Raw genomic sequence first — 18,224 nt, forward strand, 5'->3', positions numbered from 1 at the left:
ACCAAGCTTTTCTGAAGTCTTCTAAATTATTCCAAGTTGGAAGATTGTGTCTCTCTGTCCTTTTGTAGTTTCAGAATCCATTTAATGTTCTATTTGAGGGAACCACAGGAGAACTAAGGCAATTTGCTGACTTCTCTCCACCATCTTGGCTCTGCCTCACTAAATTATTTTTTTAAAAATATCATCCCTTCATATTAAACTTATTTCTTTGTCCTATGTGTGTGTGTGTATGTATGTGTATATATATATATATATATATATACACATATATTTGTATGTATGTATACACAAACACACACACACACACACACACACACACACACACACACATATATATATATATATATATATATATATATATATATATATATATATATATATATATATATATATTCCTTCTAACTGCGATAATAATGAGAAAGTCTTAGGAGTTCCAAATGTCATCTTCCTATGTGGGTATGTAAACAATTAAACTTTATTAAGTCCTTTATGATTTCTGTTTCCAGTTTACTTTTTTATGTTTCTCTTGTCTTGTAATTGAAGTTAAATTTTCTATTCTGTTCTTTTCTTTTCATCAGGAATGTTTGAAAGTATTCTATTTAATTAAATATCCATATTTTCCCCTAAAAGATTATACTCAGTTTTGTGGGGTAGTTGATTCTTAGTTGTAATCCCTGTTTCTTTGTCCTCTGGATATCATATCCCATGTCCTCATATCTTTTGATGATGCAGCTGCTAAATATTGTCTGATTCTGAATGTGGTTTTATGATACTCAAATTTTTTTTCATTCTAGATGCTTGCAATATTTTTTCCTTCACCTGATAATTCTGTAATTTGACTATAATATTACTTGGAGTTTTCATTTTGGTATATCTTTCAGGAGGTAGTTTCTTTCAATTTTTATTTTACCATCTGATTCTAGAATATCAGGGAACTATTCCTTGATAATTTTTTGAAAGGTGATGTCTAAGATCTTTAAAAAAAATCATGGTTTTCAGGTCAGTTGTTTTTACAACAAAATATGCCACATTGTATCCTATATATTTTTTAATCATTTGGCTTTGTTTTATTATTTCTTGATTTCTTATACTCCTTGGCTTTCATTGGCTCAATTCTAATTTTTAAGGAATTATTGTTTTCTGTGAAATTTTTGTACCTTTTTTTCTCATTTGGGCAGTTGTACTTTGTTTGTTTGTTTGTTTTTGCAGGGCAATGGGGGTTAAGTGACTTGCCCAGGGTCACACAGCTAGTAACTGTCAAGTGTCTGAGGCTGAATTTGAACTCACGTACTCCTGAATCCAGGGCCGGTGCTTTATCCACTGCGCCACCTAGCCACCCCCTCAGTTGTACTTTTGAAAGCATTCTTCTCCTGTTTGACATTTTTTTTTTTTTAGTTAAGCTTTTTATTTAATCTTTCAAAAAATATATTTAGTCAAACAGACCAAAGCCCATGTCATCATCAGACTCCTAGGACTCTTCTTTTTTTGCTTCCTCTTTCTTCTTCTCCTCAGCTGGGGCAGCTGTGCTAGCAGGAGCAGCACCTCCAGTAGGGGCAGCACCACCAGCTGCTGGGGCAGGTCCACCAACTCCTACATTGCAGATGAGACTAGCAATGTTTACATCGTTCAGGGCATTTGCAAATAATCCAGGCCAGACGGGTTCAGCATTTACGCCTGCTGCTTTAATGAGGGCATTAATTTTATCCTCCATCACCGTAACCTCATCGTCGTGAAGGATGAGAGCAGAGTAGATGCAAGCGAGCTCGGAGACGGCCATTTCAGGAGATGGATGAGGAGACCTGTTTGTAGTGGTGCTAGTAGCCTGCTGAAGTGAGGGTTCACCCCAACGTGGCCTTAGCTTCCGAAGAAGAACCAAGCACCTTACAGACAACTGAAGAGCCTGTTTGCCATTTTGTACCTCTTTTACCATTTGTCCTAGTCTAATTTTTTTTTTTGATGAAGCAATTGGGGTTAAGTGACTTGCCTTGGGTCACACAGCTAGTAAGTGTTAAGTGCCTGAGGCTGGATTTGAACTCAGGTCCTCCTGAATCTAGGGCCAGTGCTCTATCTACTGTGCCACCTAGCTGCCACCCTAGTCTATTTTTAAGGTGTAATTTTCTTCAGTAGTGTGTGTGTCTCCTTTACCAAGCTTTTGAGACTTTTATCATGATTTTCTTTCATCATTCTCATTTCTATTCCCAATTTTTCCTCTATTTTTCTTTATTTTCAAAGTTATTTTTGAGCCCTTCCCTCCTCTAAGAACCATTCATGTTTTATTTGGAAGCCTTGGGTGTAGGAGTTTTGACTTTTCTCTCTTCTTCTGAGAATGTGCTTTGATCTTCCTCCTCAGTACAGTACCTTTCTAAGGTCAGATTTTTTTTATGATGTTTGCTCATTTCCCCAGCCTATTTCTTGACATTTTAATCTTTATCAAAGTGGGACTTTGCTACAAGGTTGAAGGGTGCACTGTTCCAAGCTTGAGGGTTTTTATACAGCTGTTTAAAGAGATACTTTATGGACCCCAAAATTTTCAGTACTTCCAAGGAGTTATGTTCTAAGTAGAGGTGTGTTTACTACTCTCCTGGCCTGTGTTCTGCTCTTTGAGGGACCACAAACACTCTTTTCCACCATGGAATTGTGAGGAGGGTCACAGCTCCACTGTGGACATAGGTTCTGGTGTACTAGTGTTTCTCCTGGCCCTTGGATGACCATCCACACTGTGACCCAGATCTGAGTTTCGTTAAAAGCAACATATTCCTGCCCTCCATGCAAGCAAAGAGATCCCTGTTATGTACTTCTGATCAGTTTTTTGACCGTGTTACCATATGTGGGCCAAGAGTTCCAGAAACAGTTGTTAGCACTCCTGATTATGTGGTTCTTAAAACTTGCTCCTAGTTTGCTGTGGTCTTGTCTATGCTGGCTAAGTCTACACTGAACTGTGCTCCACTCTCACCCAGGAGTGATAGACCTTTATAAATTGTCTTGTACTGGAAAATTATTTCACCCTTCCCTTTTGTGGGTTCTGTTACCCCAAGAATTATTTTATGGCCTTATTTAGGGGTATTTGGAAGGATTATGGGGAGAGATCAGGCAAGTCACTGACTTTTCTTCATTATCTTGGCTCCACTTCCTGGAAGGATAACTTTAAAAAAAAAATAGAATTTAAAAATGGGATTGGGGGTGGGGTAGAGAAGAAATTATAGCTCACCAGAAATGGTGTGGTAGAAGATAGTCAATAGGTCATTCAGTCAATGAACATTTATTAAACACCTACTATGTGTCTTGTACTGTGCTAAGTGCTTTTAAAGATTTAATAAATAGCTCTCTAAAGGAAGTATACAAATGACAGTCTTAAAATAATCTGTATTTTTAACACTTTATCATCACTTTTAGTCTAGACAATCTAAGTCTAGAAAATGAACAAAACAATAAAAGAAGCTCTGCTTTGTCATATGTGTTAATTTATTATACCCTATTTAAAATTACTCTAGATATTATAAAATACCCATGAGTACAACTGCCAAAACAAACCCAAAAACTATATAAAAAATTATTAAAGGGGCAGCTACATGGCACAGTGGGTAGAGCACCGGCCCTGGAGTCAGGAGTACCTGAGTTCAAATCCGGCCTCAGACACTTAACACTTACTAGCTGTGTGACCCTATGCAAGTCACTTAACCCCAATTGCCTCACTAAAAAAAAATATTAAAAAGAAAACTTTTATGCATTTAACAGTTTCTTGGCTCTTGAAAACCAGTTCCAGTTGGCTGTAACACACCTCTGGAAACAAGTAATAGATTTGAGGTTCAATTGCAAGGAACCCTGATTTGTATCAGCCTTAAATATTTCTTTTGCCATGATTCTGCATAGCAAAGAATAGTGTGTCATGAGGGAAAAAAGTAAGTAAATGTAAAAATTAAAACAAAGCAAAATAGTTTGAGAACCACTGACCTAGTGACTAATGTTGGGGAGACAAACATTTCTACATATAGCTAGACTAGTTGTTGTACAGCAGATCTAGTCTATTCCTGGGATCATACTCAAAGCTTTTTCAGATTGCTAGCATGCACTACAGTCAAAGTTTTATTGTCATAGATTAGTGGACATTGTGAGAAAAGACAATTTCCCAGAATGCTGTGGGATGAAGGTACACAGTAGAAACCAACAAACAATGGTGGCTGCAGGGGTGAAGTTGAGGGTGAATGAGAACCACAAGGAATGAAGAAAGAGGAGGAGAAATTTCTGAGAAATGCTGAAAGTTGGTAGTGGCCAAGAGAGTTAACAGGATTTATTATTTTTTTTAATTTTTAGTGAGGCAATTGGGGTTAAGTGACTTGCCCAGGGTCACACAGTGAGTAACTGTTAAGTGTCTGAGGCTGGATTTGATCTCAGGTACTCCTGACTCCAGGGCTGGTGCTCTACCTACTGTGCCACCTCGCTGCCCCGAGTTAACAGGATTCCTAAGCCACATACATCATCCTCATTGTCAGAGGTGCCCTGGTGGAAGTTGTAATAGTTACTAAATCTTTGGTTTGCTTGCAGAAACAGTAAAAGTCTTCGGTTATCTAGAATGTTTTATTTGGAAGTGTGACATCAAATGATTTGATGAACTAAAGATTTATTTTAGGTACATGAGTTTGTCATCATTTTTCAAAGTATAATGGTAAATATAAACATAAAGTATTACAAGTTGGTAACATTATTCTCTTTGAAAAATAAAGAGGACAATAAAAAAAGTGCATTGGGGTAAGGATAAGTGACAGTAGCATTGAAAGAAGTTAAATGAAATATTTTAAAATAAGAAAGAGAAAAAAGGAAATTTAGATTTTTTTTTTTTGTTTTTGTTTTTGTTTTTGTGGGGCAATGGGAGTTAAGTGACTTGCGCAGGGTCACACAGCTAGTAAGTGTCAAGTGTCTGAGGCTGGATTTGAACTCAGGTACTCCTGAATCCAGGGCCAGCGCTCTATCCACTGCGCCACCTAGCTGCCCCAGGAAATCAGATTTTTAAAAAAGTTTGGATGTTTTAATGTATTGTTATTGAATCTGAATTTCCTGACAACTCCTCTGATTCATATTCTCTCCTATTCAATGGTTTGTATAAAGAATATGTCAAGATGCTTCTAAATATATCCATTGAATTTAATTTCCCGGATTTCATTAACTAATTAATTGATTCATTGACTAATGAATTGATTGATTAATTAATTAATCAACTTGATTTAGCATTCATCCCTTTCTACCCTATGTCCTGGGATCTGAAAGCACTGTCTCAGAACTGGTAGTTCAATAATAAGAAGATTGTAATAGATATTTTGCTTGATGCTAGTGGGAATGACCAGGTCTTATAGGAGTAACAGGGATGATGGAAATATGTGTCAGAGAGTCATGTTTTACTGGAGTCTGTTCTTGCAAAATGGCTCTTACAAATGCTTTGAGGTTTCATAAAACCCCTTTGGCATCATGAACCAAAAGGCATTGTGGGCTTTTTCTTTGCATCAGATTGAAACCAGCTACTAAGATACAGTAGCATCAATGGCCATGATAGTAATTTTTTTTCACTTATATAAACTGATGATTTACAATGGACTTTCATATATTCATACATCTCATTTGATCTATTTTGTATTAAAACATTAATATTGGCCAGCAGCTAGGTGGCAGAGTGGATAAAGCACAGACCCTGGATTCAGGAGGACCTGAGTTCTAATCAAACCTCAGACACTTGACACTTACTAGTTGTGTGATCCTGGGCAAGTTACTTAACCCTCATTGCCTGCAGAAAAAGTTTAAAAAATAAAATAAAATAAAAATAACATTAAGATAGGCATTAGGCAAAATTCTGAAGTTTTCTCATACCTCTATGCCATATTTTTTCCACATAAATACATCTGATATCAAAATAAGTTTATATATGATTATTATGTCTTCCAAATTGTAACATATTCAATTAAAACGATACTTATATTCAACATTTATTAATTAAAAATTAATATATCTTATAGATAAATATAAGCATATACATTTTTGTTGTATTATTTCTTTTACTTATTACAGACATATGCCTCACAATTCCCCTGATATAATAAAATATTCCTAATTATTTTGTAATTATAGAATTAAAATTTTATAGAGAGTTTTCCTAATTATAGGTACAATAACATTTTATAGTTTATAATTATGTAATGTAAATTTTAATTTGGAGCATTTTTGGTCAAATGATGTTCTTATTATTACAACTTAATGAATAGATCTAAAAGAATTTTATGAGTATGATTTTAAATTACTCTCAAGGATCCCAAAACAATGTTATTGTTTTTGTTGTTGTTGAGATGGGTTTTAGGAACAAAAAAACTATTGAGAACCACTGCTCTATGTCCATACCTCCTGTATGTGTCTGTGTGTTTATACTCACATAAACACACACACACACACGCACACCATTTGGAAACAAAGTATATACATACATATATGTGTGTATTTATATTATGTCTATAATATACACTACATATATTACATGTATGCATACACATACACAAACACACATGTAAATATGTATGTATATATGAATATGGACATGTCTGCACACATCGGTATGTATACATACATATAACATGTAAATAATATACAGTAAATATATGAAATATAATATATAAAGTATACATACATATACATATATGCATGTATAAATACTTACCCATAATTGCCTTTGATCAATACAAAAACCTGCTGGAATTGATGCTACTCACTTTATCAACTGAGAAAATGAAGTGTAAAATGTATTAAGTGACTTGCCCTTTATATATTTTATGTATGTTCACACACCTACACACATCATTTTTTCATCTTCAGAACTGTGTAACACCTACTGCATATAAAGCTATATCTATCTTTATCTATCTAGGTGATATCTCTCTTTAACATTTTGTCTTTCTCTCTATTTATCTTGAGCATCTATCTATCTCTGTCTTTCTCCTTCTCTCTATGATCTATATATCTTCCTATTGCACAGCCCAGGAAGTAGTACATCACATTAAATTTCAAAAAACAATTTACAAATTAAATTTTATTTGATCTTCACTATAACTCTGTAAGTTAGGCACTACTATTACCCCCTGTGAAAATATGAGAGACATAGTTTCTGTATGATTTAATCAATTTATTAATGTGGCCAGTGAATTATTAGTAAAATGAGGTCTATGGCAGTCTCTCTCACATGAAAGATGCCTTCCTCACAGTTGGGTCTTGTTTCATATACCCTTCCTGCTTCAGGAGGTCCATCACACAAAAATCAAATCTAATTGTTTAGAATTATTCAAATTCAATTGTTTGATATGATTGGAGATGGGCTATATTAAAGTTTAGTTGGGGCATATGAGACTCAAGTAAAGATGACATCAGGGAATAATGTTGAGACCCCCAGCCTAGCTGATGGGGCCCAAATGTTCCCACCTTGGACTGGTTAATGTAGGTCAAATCTCATCAGTAAAATACTTCATCTTATCTACACAAAATAATTTGTCTCCACCTGAGAATATTTTTTGTGGACTCAGTATGGGCTTGGCCCAAATGGAGAGATTTGATTAAGCATCTCAAGGAGACCTTGCATTTGAGTGGAGAAAAGAGAGGACTAAGACAGAAAGAGAAAGATCTATGGGTCCTCCAAGATATTAATTATTAATAATTATTTCTCAAGTACATTTTATGGATTATAAAATTGAGACTGAGGATGGTAAACTGATTTTTCTCAGGGCCACAAAAAATAAGTATTTTTTGACAGAAATAGAAAATTTATCTTAGAAGATATTTGGAATTGCTTTGGGAAAATATTCACATGCTCTGTTCACTTACCTCTCCCATCACTATAATTTCATATTCTATGATTGCAAAGCTATTTAAAAACTTTCTTCTTAGATCTAAGCTTTGTTAGAATAATAATACAAATTAAGTGTGACGTGTCAAAGATTCTTTTCAGTGGAGAGGGAGAGAAGCCTAGGGCATTGCTGCAGATCCAACTATTTCCCCAATAAACAATTTAATTTATTTCTTTTTTCTTTAAAAATGATAAATTGGGTGGCTAGGTGGTGCAGTGGATAAAGCACTGGCCCTGGATTCAGGAGTACCTGAGTTCAAATCCAGCCTCAGACACTTGACACTTACTAGCTGTGTGACCCTGGGCAAGTCACTTAACCCCTATTGCCCCACAAAAAAAAATAAAAATGATAAATTTATATTTAAACATGCACTCATAAATCCTCTAATTACAAATATCTTATGTCACCAAATACCCTTGTTAATGTTGTCTATATAAATAATCAAATATGTTTTTCTCTTAATGTAATGGTGTCATCTCTACAAGAGTTTTCTAAATAACAATATAAAATCATCATGGTTTGCTCTGTAATCATGAATTGTCCTTTATTTTATTAAAAATAGTTATTTTAAAGTATAAATATGGCATTTGTATTCACTGGATGAAAACATGAACAGTAATCTCTAAACCCTATAAGACTGAAATATCTAGTGGAGTATCATAAAGAAAAAATAAAGATTAGAGTTTCATGTTCTTTCCTTGGCTACTTTTGAAATATATTTGCTGCTGTCAACAGAAAATCTATTGATATATGTAAAAGGGATCTCTTTTGTTTTTAAAAGTTAGCTTCTTTAATGTTTGCTATTCTTGGCTTGCTATTCCTCCATCAGGCTGATGCCCTTGATTAGAAAGGAAAATCATTTGAGTTCATGAAAGTTTGCCATGTTCCCCTTGTGCATCTTATTAGTTTCTTCTTTTCTATCTCCCTCAATATACCTTGAGGTATAAAGGTCAGAAAGTATATGAATAATATGAAGAGTATAGTTTTATCATATTTTCAAAGAACTAAAACTATAATCACTCATCAAGTTTTTTCTTTTCTTATTAAATAGCATTTCAGGATATTATAGCTTAACATCACAGAGTGAAAAATGAGGAAAAGGAAGTGTTCAGATACTATATTTCTTTTCTTTCCAATTATTATTAGGTTATATTTGAAAGACTTTACAAAATTTTTTTTGAAAAGCTTTTAAAGAGTCTCACAAGAGATCTTCTCAAATACATAAAGCATAACAATATTTGCATGAAACTAATTACTTTTATTCTTAAAAACTTATATAGAAATCAATCATCCACTGGGAGTTAGAGGAAGAAAGCAAACACTGACTACATCATTAAGGCCCTGTGAGAACTGGTACTTATAATCAATTACATCAAAAACAACAAGAAACATCAAACCTCTATTATTGTGGTTAATTAAGACGGCTGACTGAAAACAACCAGAAACATCAAAACTCAGTTAATGTGGTTAATTAAAATTATGCTAGGCAATATGCACAGTCTTCCAGCTTCAAATCAATTCTATCTCTAACCATTGCCTACCTAATAGAGTAAAACTTAGACTTTAACTCACATACAACTTAAGAAAACTACAAAGAAACATTAGCATTCAAAAGGCAGATCTACCAAATCACTATTGAATCCTTCTTCAAGGAGGACATACATGATAGGGCTTTCATACTCTACCAAAACTTACAAAGTTCAGCATATATTTTCACCTTAGAGTCATGATTGAGAATTTAAAGGATAATAGTTGCTACCTTTAGAGAATTAAAAATAAGTCTTATTCATTTCAATTCAACAAACACGTTCTGAATTTCCAACATAATAGATGACATTGAGGTTATAAATTTAAAAAAAAAAAAAAAAGGAAAGAAAGAAAATGTTCCAAGGAACTTATAGGCTACTGGGAGAGACAACACATCCACAGATCAGTAAATACAAAATACAAAGAGAGAAGAGCATTATCACTTCAAGGGGATCATGAAAGGCCTTATCAATCTAGAAAATTGAAAAAAAGTGCTGCTTTTCCAGAGGTGGAGATGAGGAGGGAAAGTATCTGATTCATGGGGAACATTTGGGGCATATGCCCTTTTGGGTGAGGCAAATTGTTGGGGATTAGCAATAACAGGTATGTCACTTTCAATATGACAGATTATTTGAATAATTTGCAATTGATCTACCAACAATCAGAACAAAACATTGATTTACATTCTTGTATTAGGTATAATAAATATGCATTTATGAATACAGATAATCAGAGACTGTACAATAAAAAGTTTACCATTGAGTGTGTAGTAGGGACATTGTCAGTGAGCTTTTTTTTTTTTTTTAGTGAGTCAATTGGGGTTAAGTGACTTGCCCAGGGTCACACAGCTAGTAAGTGTTAAGTGTCTGAGGCTGGATTTGAACTCAGGTACTCCTGACTCCAGGGCCGGTGCTCTATCCACTGTGCCACCTAGCTGCCCCTGTCAGTGAGCTTTTACCTTGTGTTATAGTTATTTTTTCTACATGTCATATTTCCTTTACTTCAATGCAAATTTCATAATTGCAGAGACTATATCATTCCTTTACAGGCTGCCCTCCTGACCCTCCACAGGATGTTATCTCCCATTCCATAGAAATTCCTTCTCCCTGGAATCTCACTCCAACCTCAGTCTACTTCTCATATTGGAAGTATATTTTGTCCCTGTGTTCTCACTCTATAATTGGCTGGTGCCTCCTAGAACTTCCATTTTAAGGATGGTGCCCAGACTAATCAAGTCTTCATTCCTCTACAGGCTGTACTCAACTATCCACAGGAGTTTCTGTAATATCCTTCTTGGATCTCTGCTCTCTTCCCCATCAGTTTCTTTTTATATATTATTTTCTACATTAGAATATAATATCTTTGAGGACAGGGACAAAGTTTCTTTCTATATGTATTTCTACTCCTAGCACTTGGCAAAGTATATGGAAAATAGTAAACTCTTAATAAATGCTTTTAAAGAAGTAGTTAGGCAAGTACTGATAGAGTTCTGGGTCTACAGTCAGGGAAACCTGAGTTCAAATCAAACCTCAGATACTCTGTGCCCCTGGGCAAGTGATCAAACTTTTGTTTGACTCTGTTTTCTTAAGTGTAAAATGGAAATAATAATATCATCTACTTCTTGGGGTTCTTGTGAGGAACACATAAGATAATGTTTTTAAAGTACTTAGCACAATGCCTGGCCCATATCAGGGACTATATAAATACTGATTTCCTTCCCTCTTCTTCCTTTCCCTTGTTAACTTTACTTGATTTATCTTTATCTTTTTGCTTTTATCACAGTCTCTTGTACATAGTAGGTGTTCTATAATCACAGATTTTCAGACTTGGAAGAGATTTAAGTGGTAATACTGTTCAATCCATACAGGAACAGAATCCTCTCTAAAACATAGCTAAAATATAACCAAAAAGTTTTTTTGGAACATCTTTTTTTTTTTTTGGAACAATGAGGGAAAAAAAACATTAGCTCCCTAAAATACAGAGCACTAAAATATTTGTTGAATTGAATTTATAGATGAATGGATTTCTGTGCCCTATGAAAATTAGAGGTGCCCCATCCTCATACTATTAAAGAGTTGATTTCCCTGGCCTACAATTTCTTATCCCCAAATTTACAGAATTGAACTGTGGGAAAATATTTGAAATGTAATCCATAATTAAATTAATACTTTAATCTACTACAATATTACCTGAACATTCATTGATTGTACTTAGCTCACCTAAGTCAAATATGTTTTCAGGAGTAGTTGTTGAATGTGATTAAAAAAAAACCACAAAGAGGGATATGTTTCTAATATTTCCCTATGAGGGCTGGACACCATGTTGATGTGAGAAGAATGCTGAACAAAAGGTGACTGTATCATTTATCTTCCTGAGCCAAATACATTTCAATCGTTTCTATGGTTTCTTTATGCCATTTTCTCCATTTCATATTAAACTTATGAAAATACAATTTTGTCTCTAGTGGCTAACATCTTTTTTGAGGCAATTGGGTTTAAATTACATGCCCAGAATCACACAACTGGTAAGTGGCTGAGGCCTAATTTGAACTCAGGTCTTCCTGACTCCAGGGCAGGCACTCTTTCCACTCCATCACTTAACTGTCCTTGTGGTGGCTAACTAAAAATAATTCCATGAAATTTTCTAAATGGTTTTTCATTTCATTGGTGCTAAATACATTACATGGGGGAATTTTCCTAAGAATTTACTTTAAGAATGGTGGATGATCTATATTTGGGAATTTATTGGTATAAGGAATTCACAGTATAGAAATCCCTTCTTCCCCATTTCCTTGAGGAGTGGGTAGAGAAAATATATATAATCTATATTCCTTTGAGTTATTCATCTGTGGCCCCAGGATTTAGAAAAAAAAATTAGTCATAAAGCAAAATAAGGGTTGTTAAGCAGTAGGAACAAGTCAAAAGACTTCTAGACAATTATTATTTCCATTTTCTCCTGGAATTACCATTTGCTAGAGAAAAGAATTCTTAAAGTTGCAACATCCACATTTCCGCAGCAACTTTTCCTTAGAATATTAATTTTTCATTTCTCATTTCTCTCTGAGGACACTAAAAGAAACAAAAAAAACAGAAACATTAAGATATTACAGAAAAGCAATTTTGTTAAGGTCCAGACTGAGTAACCAACTATTATTTTGTTAGTAAAGCTCCTTTTCCAAAATGCTGCGAATGATATCCCTTTGTTTCAAAATCATAATTTCATAAAACAGATGGCATTATTAGTTTTAAATCAGCTTGTCCTGCTCCAAGGACTAAAGTATATATAATTAGAGAAGAAAAGGAAACAAGATGCTTTTCTTATCTAAATAAAAATGTTTATTGGGTAAAGTCTATTACAAATACACAAATAAGATGTTTTCTTTTTGTTTTATTGTGTTTTTGTGTGTGTGTTTGGGGGGAAGTTACTTGTATATAATTGAAAACAGGTATATAGTATGTGATTTAGGCTACTTTTGGGGGGCATAGGAAAATTAGAGAATCACAATAGGGGAGAGAACCTTAGAAGTCACATAGACCACTGCTTCTAAAAGAAAAAAAAACGAAATACTAGAGTTTGAAAAGGTATAATTATCTTGGGGGTAGACAGAGATCCTAGAGTGAAGGCTAAATTTAAAAATTCTGACAACACACAAGACAGCTCACTTTTCCATGAAATTAGGTCCAGATTACATTTCTCTGGTATTATGTTTGCACTTCCTGATTTCACTGAGTAATGTCATTAATGTTTTATCAGATAATTATGCTGTGTTTTTCTTTTCTTTTTGCATTTTAAAATGTGAGATTTTAAAAGGCTGACTGAATTTTTTAAAGTAAGTGATATTCCAAATCATGTTCAAATTTCTTCCAAGGGAATGGTTTTCTAATTTTATAATAATAATAGTAATAGAAATAATAACAATATTAACTATAATAGTACTCAGTATATTGCTTTACAATATACAAACTGTCTTATAACAACTCTATGTAGCATGCAGTGAAAGTATTGCCATCCTCATTTCACAAAAACAAAAAAGAAAAAAAAAGAAATAAAAAGGAAAAACAGAGGGTTTGGAATCAAAATGATGGAGAAAATGCTCACCTTAGCTCTCCCATAAAGCTCTCCAAAAAACTTTAAATAATACTTCAAAACAAATTCTTAAGCAGCAGAAACCACAAAAAGACAGGGTGAAACCATTTACCTGCTTAATAAAACATAAAAGGTCTGCAGGAAAAATCTGCTCCATTAGGGTAAGAATGGAGTCCACTCCAGTACTGCTCATGCCACAGCAAACCAACAATATGCCCTTAGGGGGACTGAATCAGTGATGGCAATTGGCCTTTTCCAGACCTCTTAGCCCACAGACAATTAGGGGGTCAGATAACCAGTCAAAAGGAAATTAAAAGGGTTGTTTCACTGGCAGCAGGGGCATAACTCTGTTGGATTGCCCATTCTTGGATCTGAGTTGCCATCTTGGTCCTCAGTCCCAAGGTAAGGAGAAGCATTAGCACAGCAGACCTTGCACTTCCAGGGAAGTAGATACCCTGGATACAATGCCAAGGTGGAGAAGAGTGCTTGGGGTCATTCACAAACCATAGCACAGGCCAGGAGAGTAGTAAGCCCACCTCTTCCTAGATCACATCACCTTGGAAGAACTGAAAACCTACGCAAATACCTTTAAAAACAGTTGCTGAAAAATCTCTGAAACTTGAGATGATATTCCTTCCACTCTGAAAGCAGAGCCTCACTTTAGCATAGTTTTAAAAGTTAAGAAATAGGCTAGAAAAATGAGCAAACAGCAGTAAAAATATCCTCATTATAGAAAGTTATCATGATGAGAGAAGATCAAAACACAACTCAGTAAAACAACAATAAAAAAGTGAAAAATACTACAGCCAACCACTCAAAGTAAAATATGAAATGGTCTAAAGCCATGAAGTAGCTCAAAAAGGATTTTAGAAATTAAGTAAGAGAGGTAGGGGAAAAATTTGGAAGAGAAATGATAACGATGCAAGAAAATCATGAAAAAATAGTCAACAGCTTTGTAAAGAAGGCACAAAAAAATATTGTAGAAAATAACACTGAAAAAAGCAGAGTAGGACAAATGGCAAAAGAGGCACAAATATAAAATCCAGAGAATGCCTTGAAAAGCAGAATTGACCAAATAGAAAAAGATATACAAAAATCAACTGAAGAAAAGAACTCCTTAAAAAGTAAAACTGGACAAATGGAAAAAGAAATACAAAAACTCACTGAAGAAAATAATTCTTTATAAATTAGAATTCAGCAAATTGAAGCTAATGACTTTATGATACATCAAGAAAAAAAACAAATTCAAAAGAATGAAAAAATAAAGAAAATTTAAAATAACTTGTTAGAAAAACAACTGACTTGGAAAAAAGATCCAGGAGAGATCATTTAAGGATTAATGTAGGGAGCAGCCAGGTGGTGCAGTGAAGAAAGCACGGGCACTGGTTTCAGTAGGACCTGAGTTCAAATATGGCCTCAGACACTTGACATATAGTAGCTTTGTGACCCTGGGCAAGTCACTTAACTCTCATGCCCTAATCCCACCCCCCCCAAAAGGAAAAATAATTAATGTACTACCTGAAAGTCATGATTGAAAAAGAGCCTAAACATTATTTTTGAAGAAACTATCAAGGAAAGCTGCCCTGCTATTCTAAAATCAGGGGGTAGAAAAAGAAATTGAAGTAGTATATCAGTCACCTCCTAAAAGAAATCCATATCTATCTATCTATCTATCTATCTATCTATCTATCTATCTATCTATCTATCTATCTATCTATCTATGTCTCTAGCTATATGTCTTTGTCTATATGTCTATGTCTATGTCTGTACCTGTACCTGTACCTATATCTATATATCTATATCTATCATCTATACCTATATATATTTATATCTACAGCTACATCTATATCTGTATCTGTATTGATATCTATGTCTATGTACATTTCAGATAGGTGTGGGGGGGTAACTCAGAGGTATTTCCATTTTCATTTCACTAATGAATAATGATTCTGAGCATTTTTTTTCAAATTCATATGTGTGTATCTTTCTGCCTTAAAATAAAAACTTATAGTAGTTTAAATATAGTGTTGTAAATTTGAAAAGTGGACGGTTAGGTGGTACAGTGCATAGAACAGTAGGACTAGAGGCAGGAAGATTCATCTTTATTGGTTCAAATATGATCACAGACACTTACTAACTTGTGACCCTATAAAGTCACTTAATGCTATTTGTTTCAGTTTTCACATATGTAAAATGAGCTGGATAAGGAAATGGCAAACTTCTGCCAAGAAAATCCCAAATAGGCTCATGAATAGTAGGACACAGTTGAAAAATGACTGAATAACAGAGTTAAAAATTATCTTCATAATTATTTCCCCCTCTTATTTGTGAGTCAATGTCAAAAACTAGAAAGAGCTTTGAATTTAAAGAAGACTTCTTTACATGTAACGGAAAAAATAAAATACCTTATACATTAAAAAAAAAAAGAAGACTTGTATTTAAATTTAGGCTATGCCACTTACTAGCAGTGTAGTTAAATGTCTCTAAGTTTCAGTTTCTTCTTTCTTTGCTCCTTGCTTGCTTGCTTGTTTGCTTTTTGTAAAATGGGAATTTTTAACACTATCTACTTCACAGGAATTTTGCAAGAAAAGAGCTTTATTAATGTAAAATGCTAAAGAAAACTGAATTATTGGCAATATTTTTCTCAAAGGAAACAAATGAGATAGGTATTTCAATCATTATTCTCTTCATTTTAGGTATAAAAACTGAACCATGGAAAGATTAAGGTCATTCAACTGCCATTAAGTGACAGAATCAAACTCAGCCTCTCTGCATGTTCAATGCTATTTAAGCTAAAGCAGTATCATACTGTTGAATCCTGGGCAGGTATACTACATCATACTCCATAATCCTTTTCTAAAATACTTAGTTGACTTTAAGACTTGTTTTAATTTAAAATTTAGATGGATAAATTGGAAATCACCAATTTAATTTTTAAAATAAATTGGTATATAAGTACTGAAGGATAGATGTGATAAAATACGTATGGCTTAAATGGAAAACACTTTTTAAAAATCATGATATATATGACATATCAAAAAAATAATCTTGTTTTCACCTGTTCTTAATGAATATGCCAAAACATCTTTCCCTGTTACTCATAAATATTAATAAAATATTTAATTATCTTCAGGTTATGCTTATCTGTCATGTTAAAGGTAATTATGCTCAAAAACATTGGTCAACATACTGCTTCTGGTTAAAAAAAAATAAAAGTAGCAATGGCAAATTGACACTTCTGAAACTATAAAATAATTTCCCAAGGATCCTTTACTAAATTCTTATGGAGGAATTATTAAATGTGGCCTTCAGTACCTTCATCAGACTATGCAAAACATTAAGACTGATTTTTTTTAATGACAGAAGCTTCCTCCATGTATTCCCTTCCCCTGCATCAGAAGACTGTAAGCTGCTTGAGGTCATAGTTTTGGTGTTTGGGGTTTTTTTGTTTCTTTTGTTTTTGTTTTTGTCTTTGTGCCTCCAGCATCTTTAATGGTGCTTTTCACAAGGTATCTACATAATACCAGTTAAATTGAATTAAACTTTGTTAATTTGCTTTATCAGATAGTTTGGCTATTTTAGAACCTTGACTCTTTATGTCACATTTAATAAGAGTCACTATGGTAATAGTGAGGCCATACTGTGCTGGCTTCTAAATTGGAGTGCAGATAGTGCATGATTTCAAGTCATATAGTATTCAGATGTAAATAGAAATGTTTCTTCAATTTACAACATTATGATCAGATTCAAGATATTTTGGGCAAATATACTTTGCATATTGTGTGCATGTCTGTGTGTATGAGCCTGCAAATATTCTTGCTTTATTCCCCTTCTCACTCCCAACCATATCTCTTGCCTACATTGTCCCACCCCATTAAGAAAGCAAGGTTTCTGTCAAGTTTTTATTCATTACCAAAAAAAAATCTCCATGTTTTCAAGTAGATAAGAAAGGTGGATCAATAGCAACCAAAGTACTAACTCAGTACAGATTCTTTTAGGTAGCTCAGGATTCTAAGATTCACAGACGACTATTTCTATAATTCATTCAGCTTTGACTCCAATGACATTGTTCATTCTGTTTGGGTGGCAAAATGCCCTAAATCATTCCAATAAAGATGTATATTTAGACTGTCAGGGAACAAATGATTGGCATCAGCTGTCACTGTTCATTATTTTGAGACTTTGGCATGTCTTCTATTTGAAAAGCCAAATTTAATAAATGTCATGTATTTCTGCCAGATGTTTCATCATAAGATGTAATCAATTCTTTAGTGAATAATGTGTCATATACAAGGTCATTTTTACATTATTAATAAATATGTGTTCTTACTATCAATTTAAGAAAATGATTAGTAATTTTCCTTCAATAAAATCAAGTAATGTTATTCTACTCTGTGGAATTTTCATCATCCAGTTAACCAAAACAAAGAAGGTAAAATAGAAATCCTAAAGTAAGAAGAAAAAGTTGAGAGAGGGAGTAAACCAGGAATAGGATGGTGTGCACCCGAGATGTTTAGAAAGTGTGTTGCAGAAGTTTGAAAGAAAGAATATCTTCAAATTATATAGCAGAACTCAGTCCAGGAGAGATGTGAAGCTCTCAAGAGTGATGTTTTTTTTGTTTTGTTTTGGTTTTTGGGGGTTTTTTTGTGAGGCAATTGGGAGTTAAGTGATTTGCCCAGGGTCACGCAGTTAGTAACCGTTAAGTGTCTGAAGCTGGATTTTTAAACTCAGGTCCTCCTG

At 33.9% G+C, this 18,224-nt stretch overlaps 1 protein-coding gene across 1 annotated transcript; it reads right to left on the minus strand.

The window, feature by feature from the left end:
* Nucleotides 1–1,456: 1,456 nt before the first annotated feature.
* On the minus strand, nucleotides 1,457–1,777 carry LOC122751197 (60S acidic ribosomal protein P1-like). Its single transcript, XM_043998170.1, has one exon. It carries the CDS (start codon nucleotides 1,775–1,777, stop codon nucleotides 1,469–1,471), a length of 309 nt encoding a protein of 102 aa, XP_043854105.1. The 3' UTR covers nucleotides 1,457–1,468.
* Between the last annotated feature and the right edge of the window lie 16,447 nt (nucleotides 1,778–18,224).

This window comes from Dromiciops gliroides, chromosome 3 (genome assembly GCF_019393635.1).
Source record: "Dromiciops gliroides isolate mDroGli1 chromosome 3, mDroGli1.pri, whole genome shotgun sequence".
NCBI classification, from domain to species: Eukaryota; Metazoa; Chordata; class Mammalia; order Microbiotheria; family Microbiotheriidae; genus Dromiciops; species Dromiciops gliroides.

Coding starts and splice junctions, on each gene's coding strand:
- LOC122751197 (XM_043998170.1), bottom strand. CDS start 1,777: ATGGCCGTCTCCGAGCTCGCTTGCATCTACTCTGCTCTCATCCTTCAC.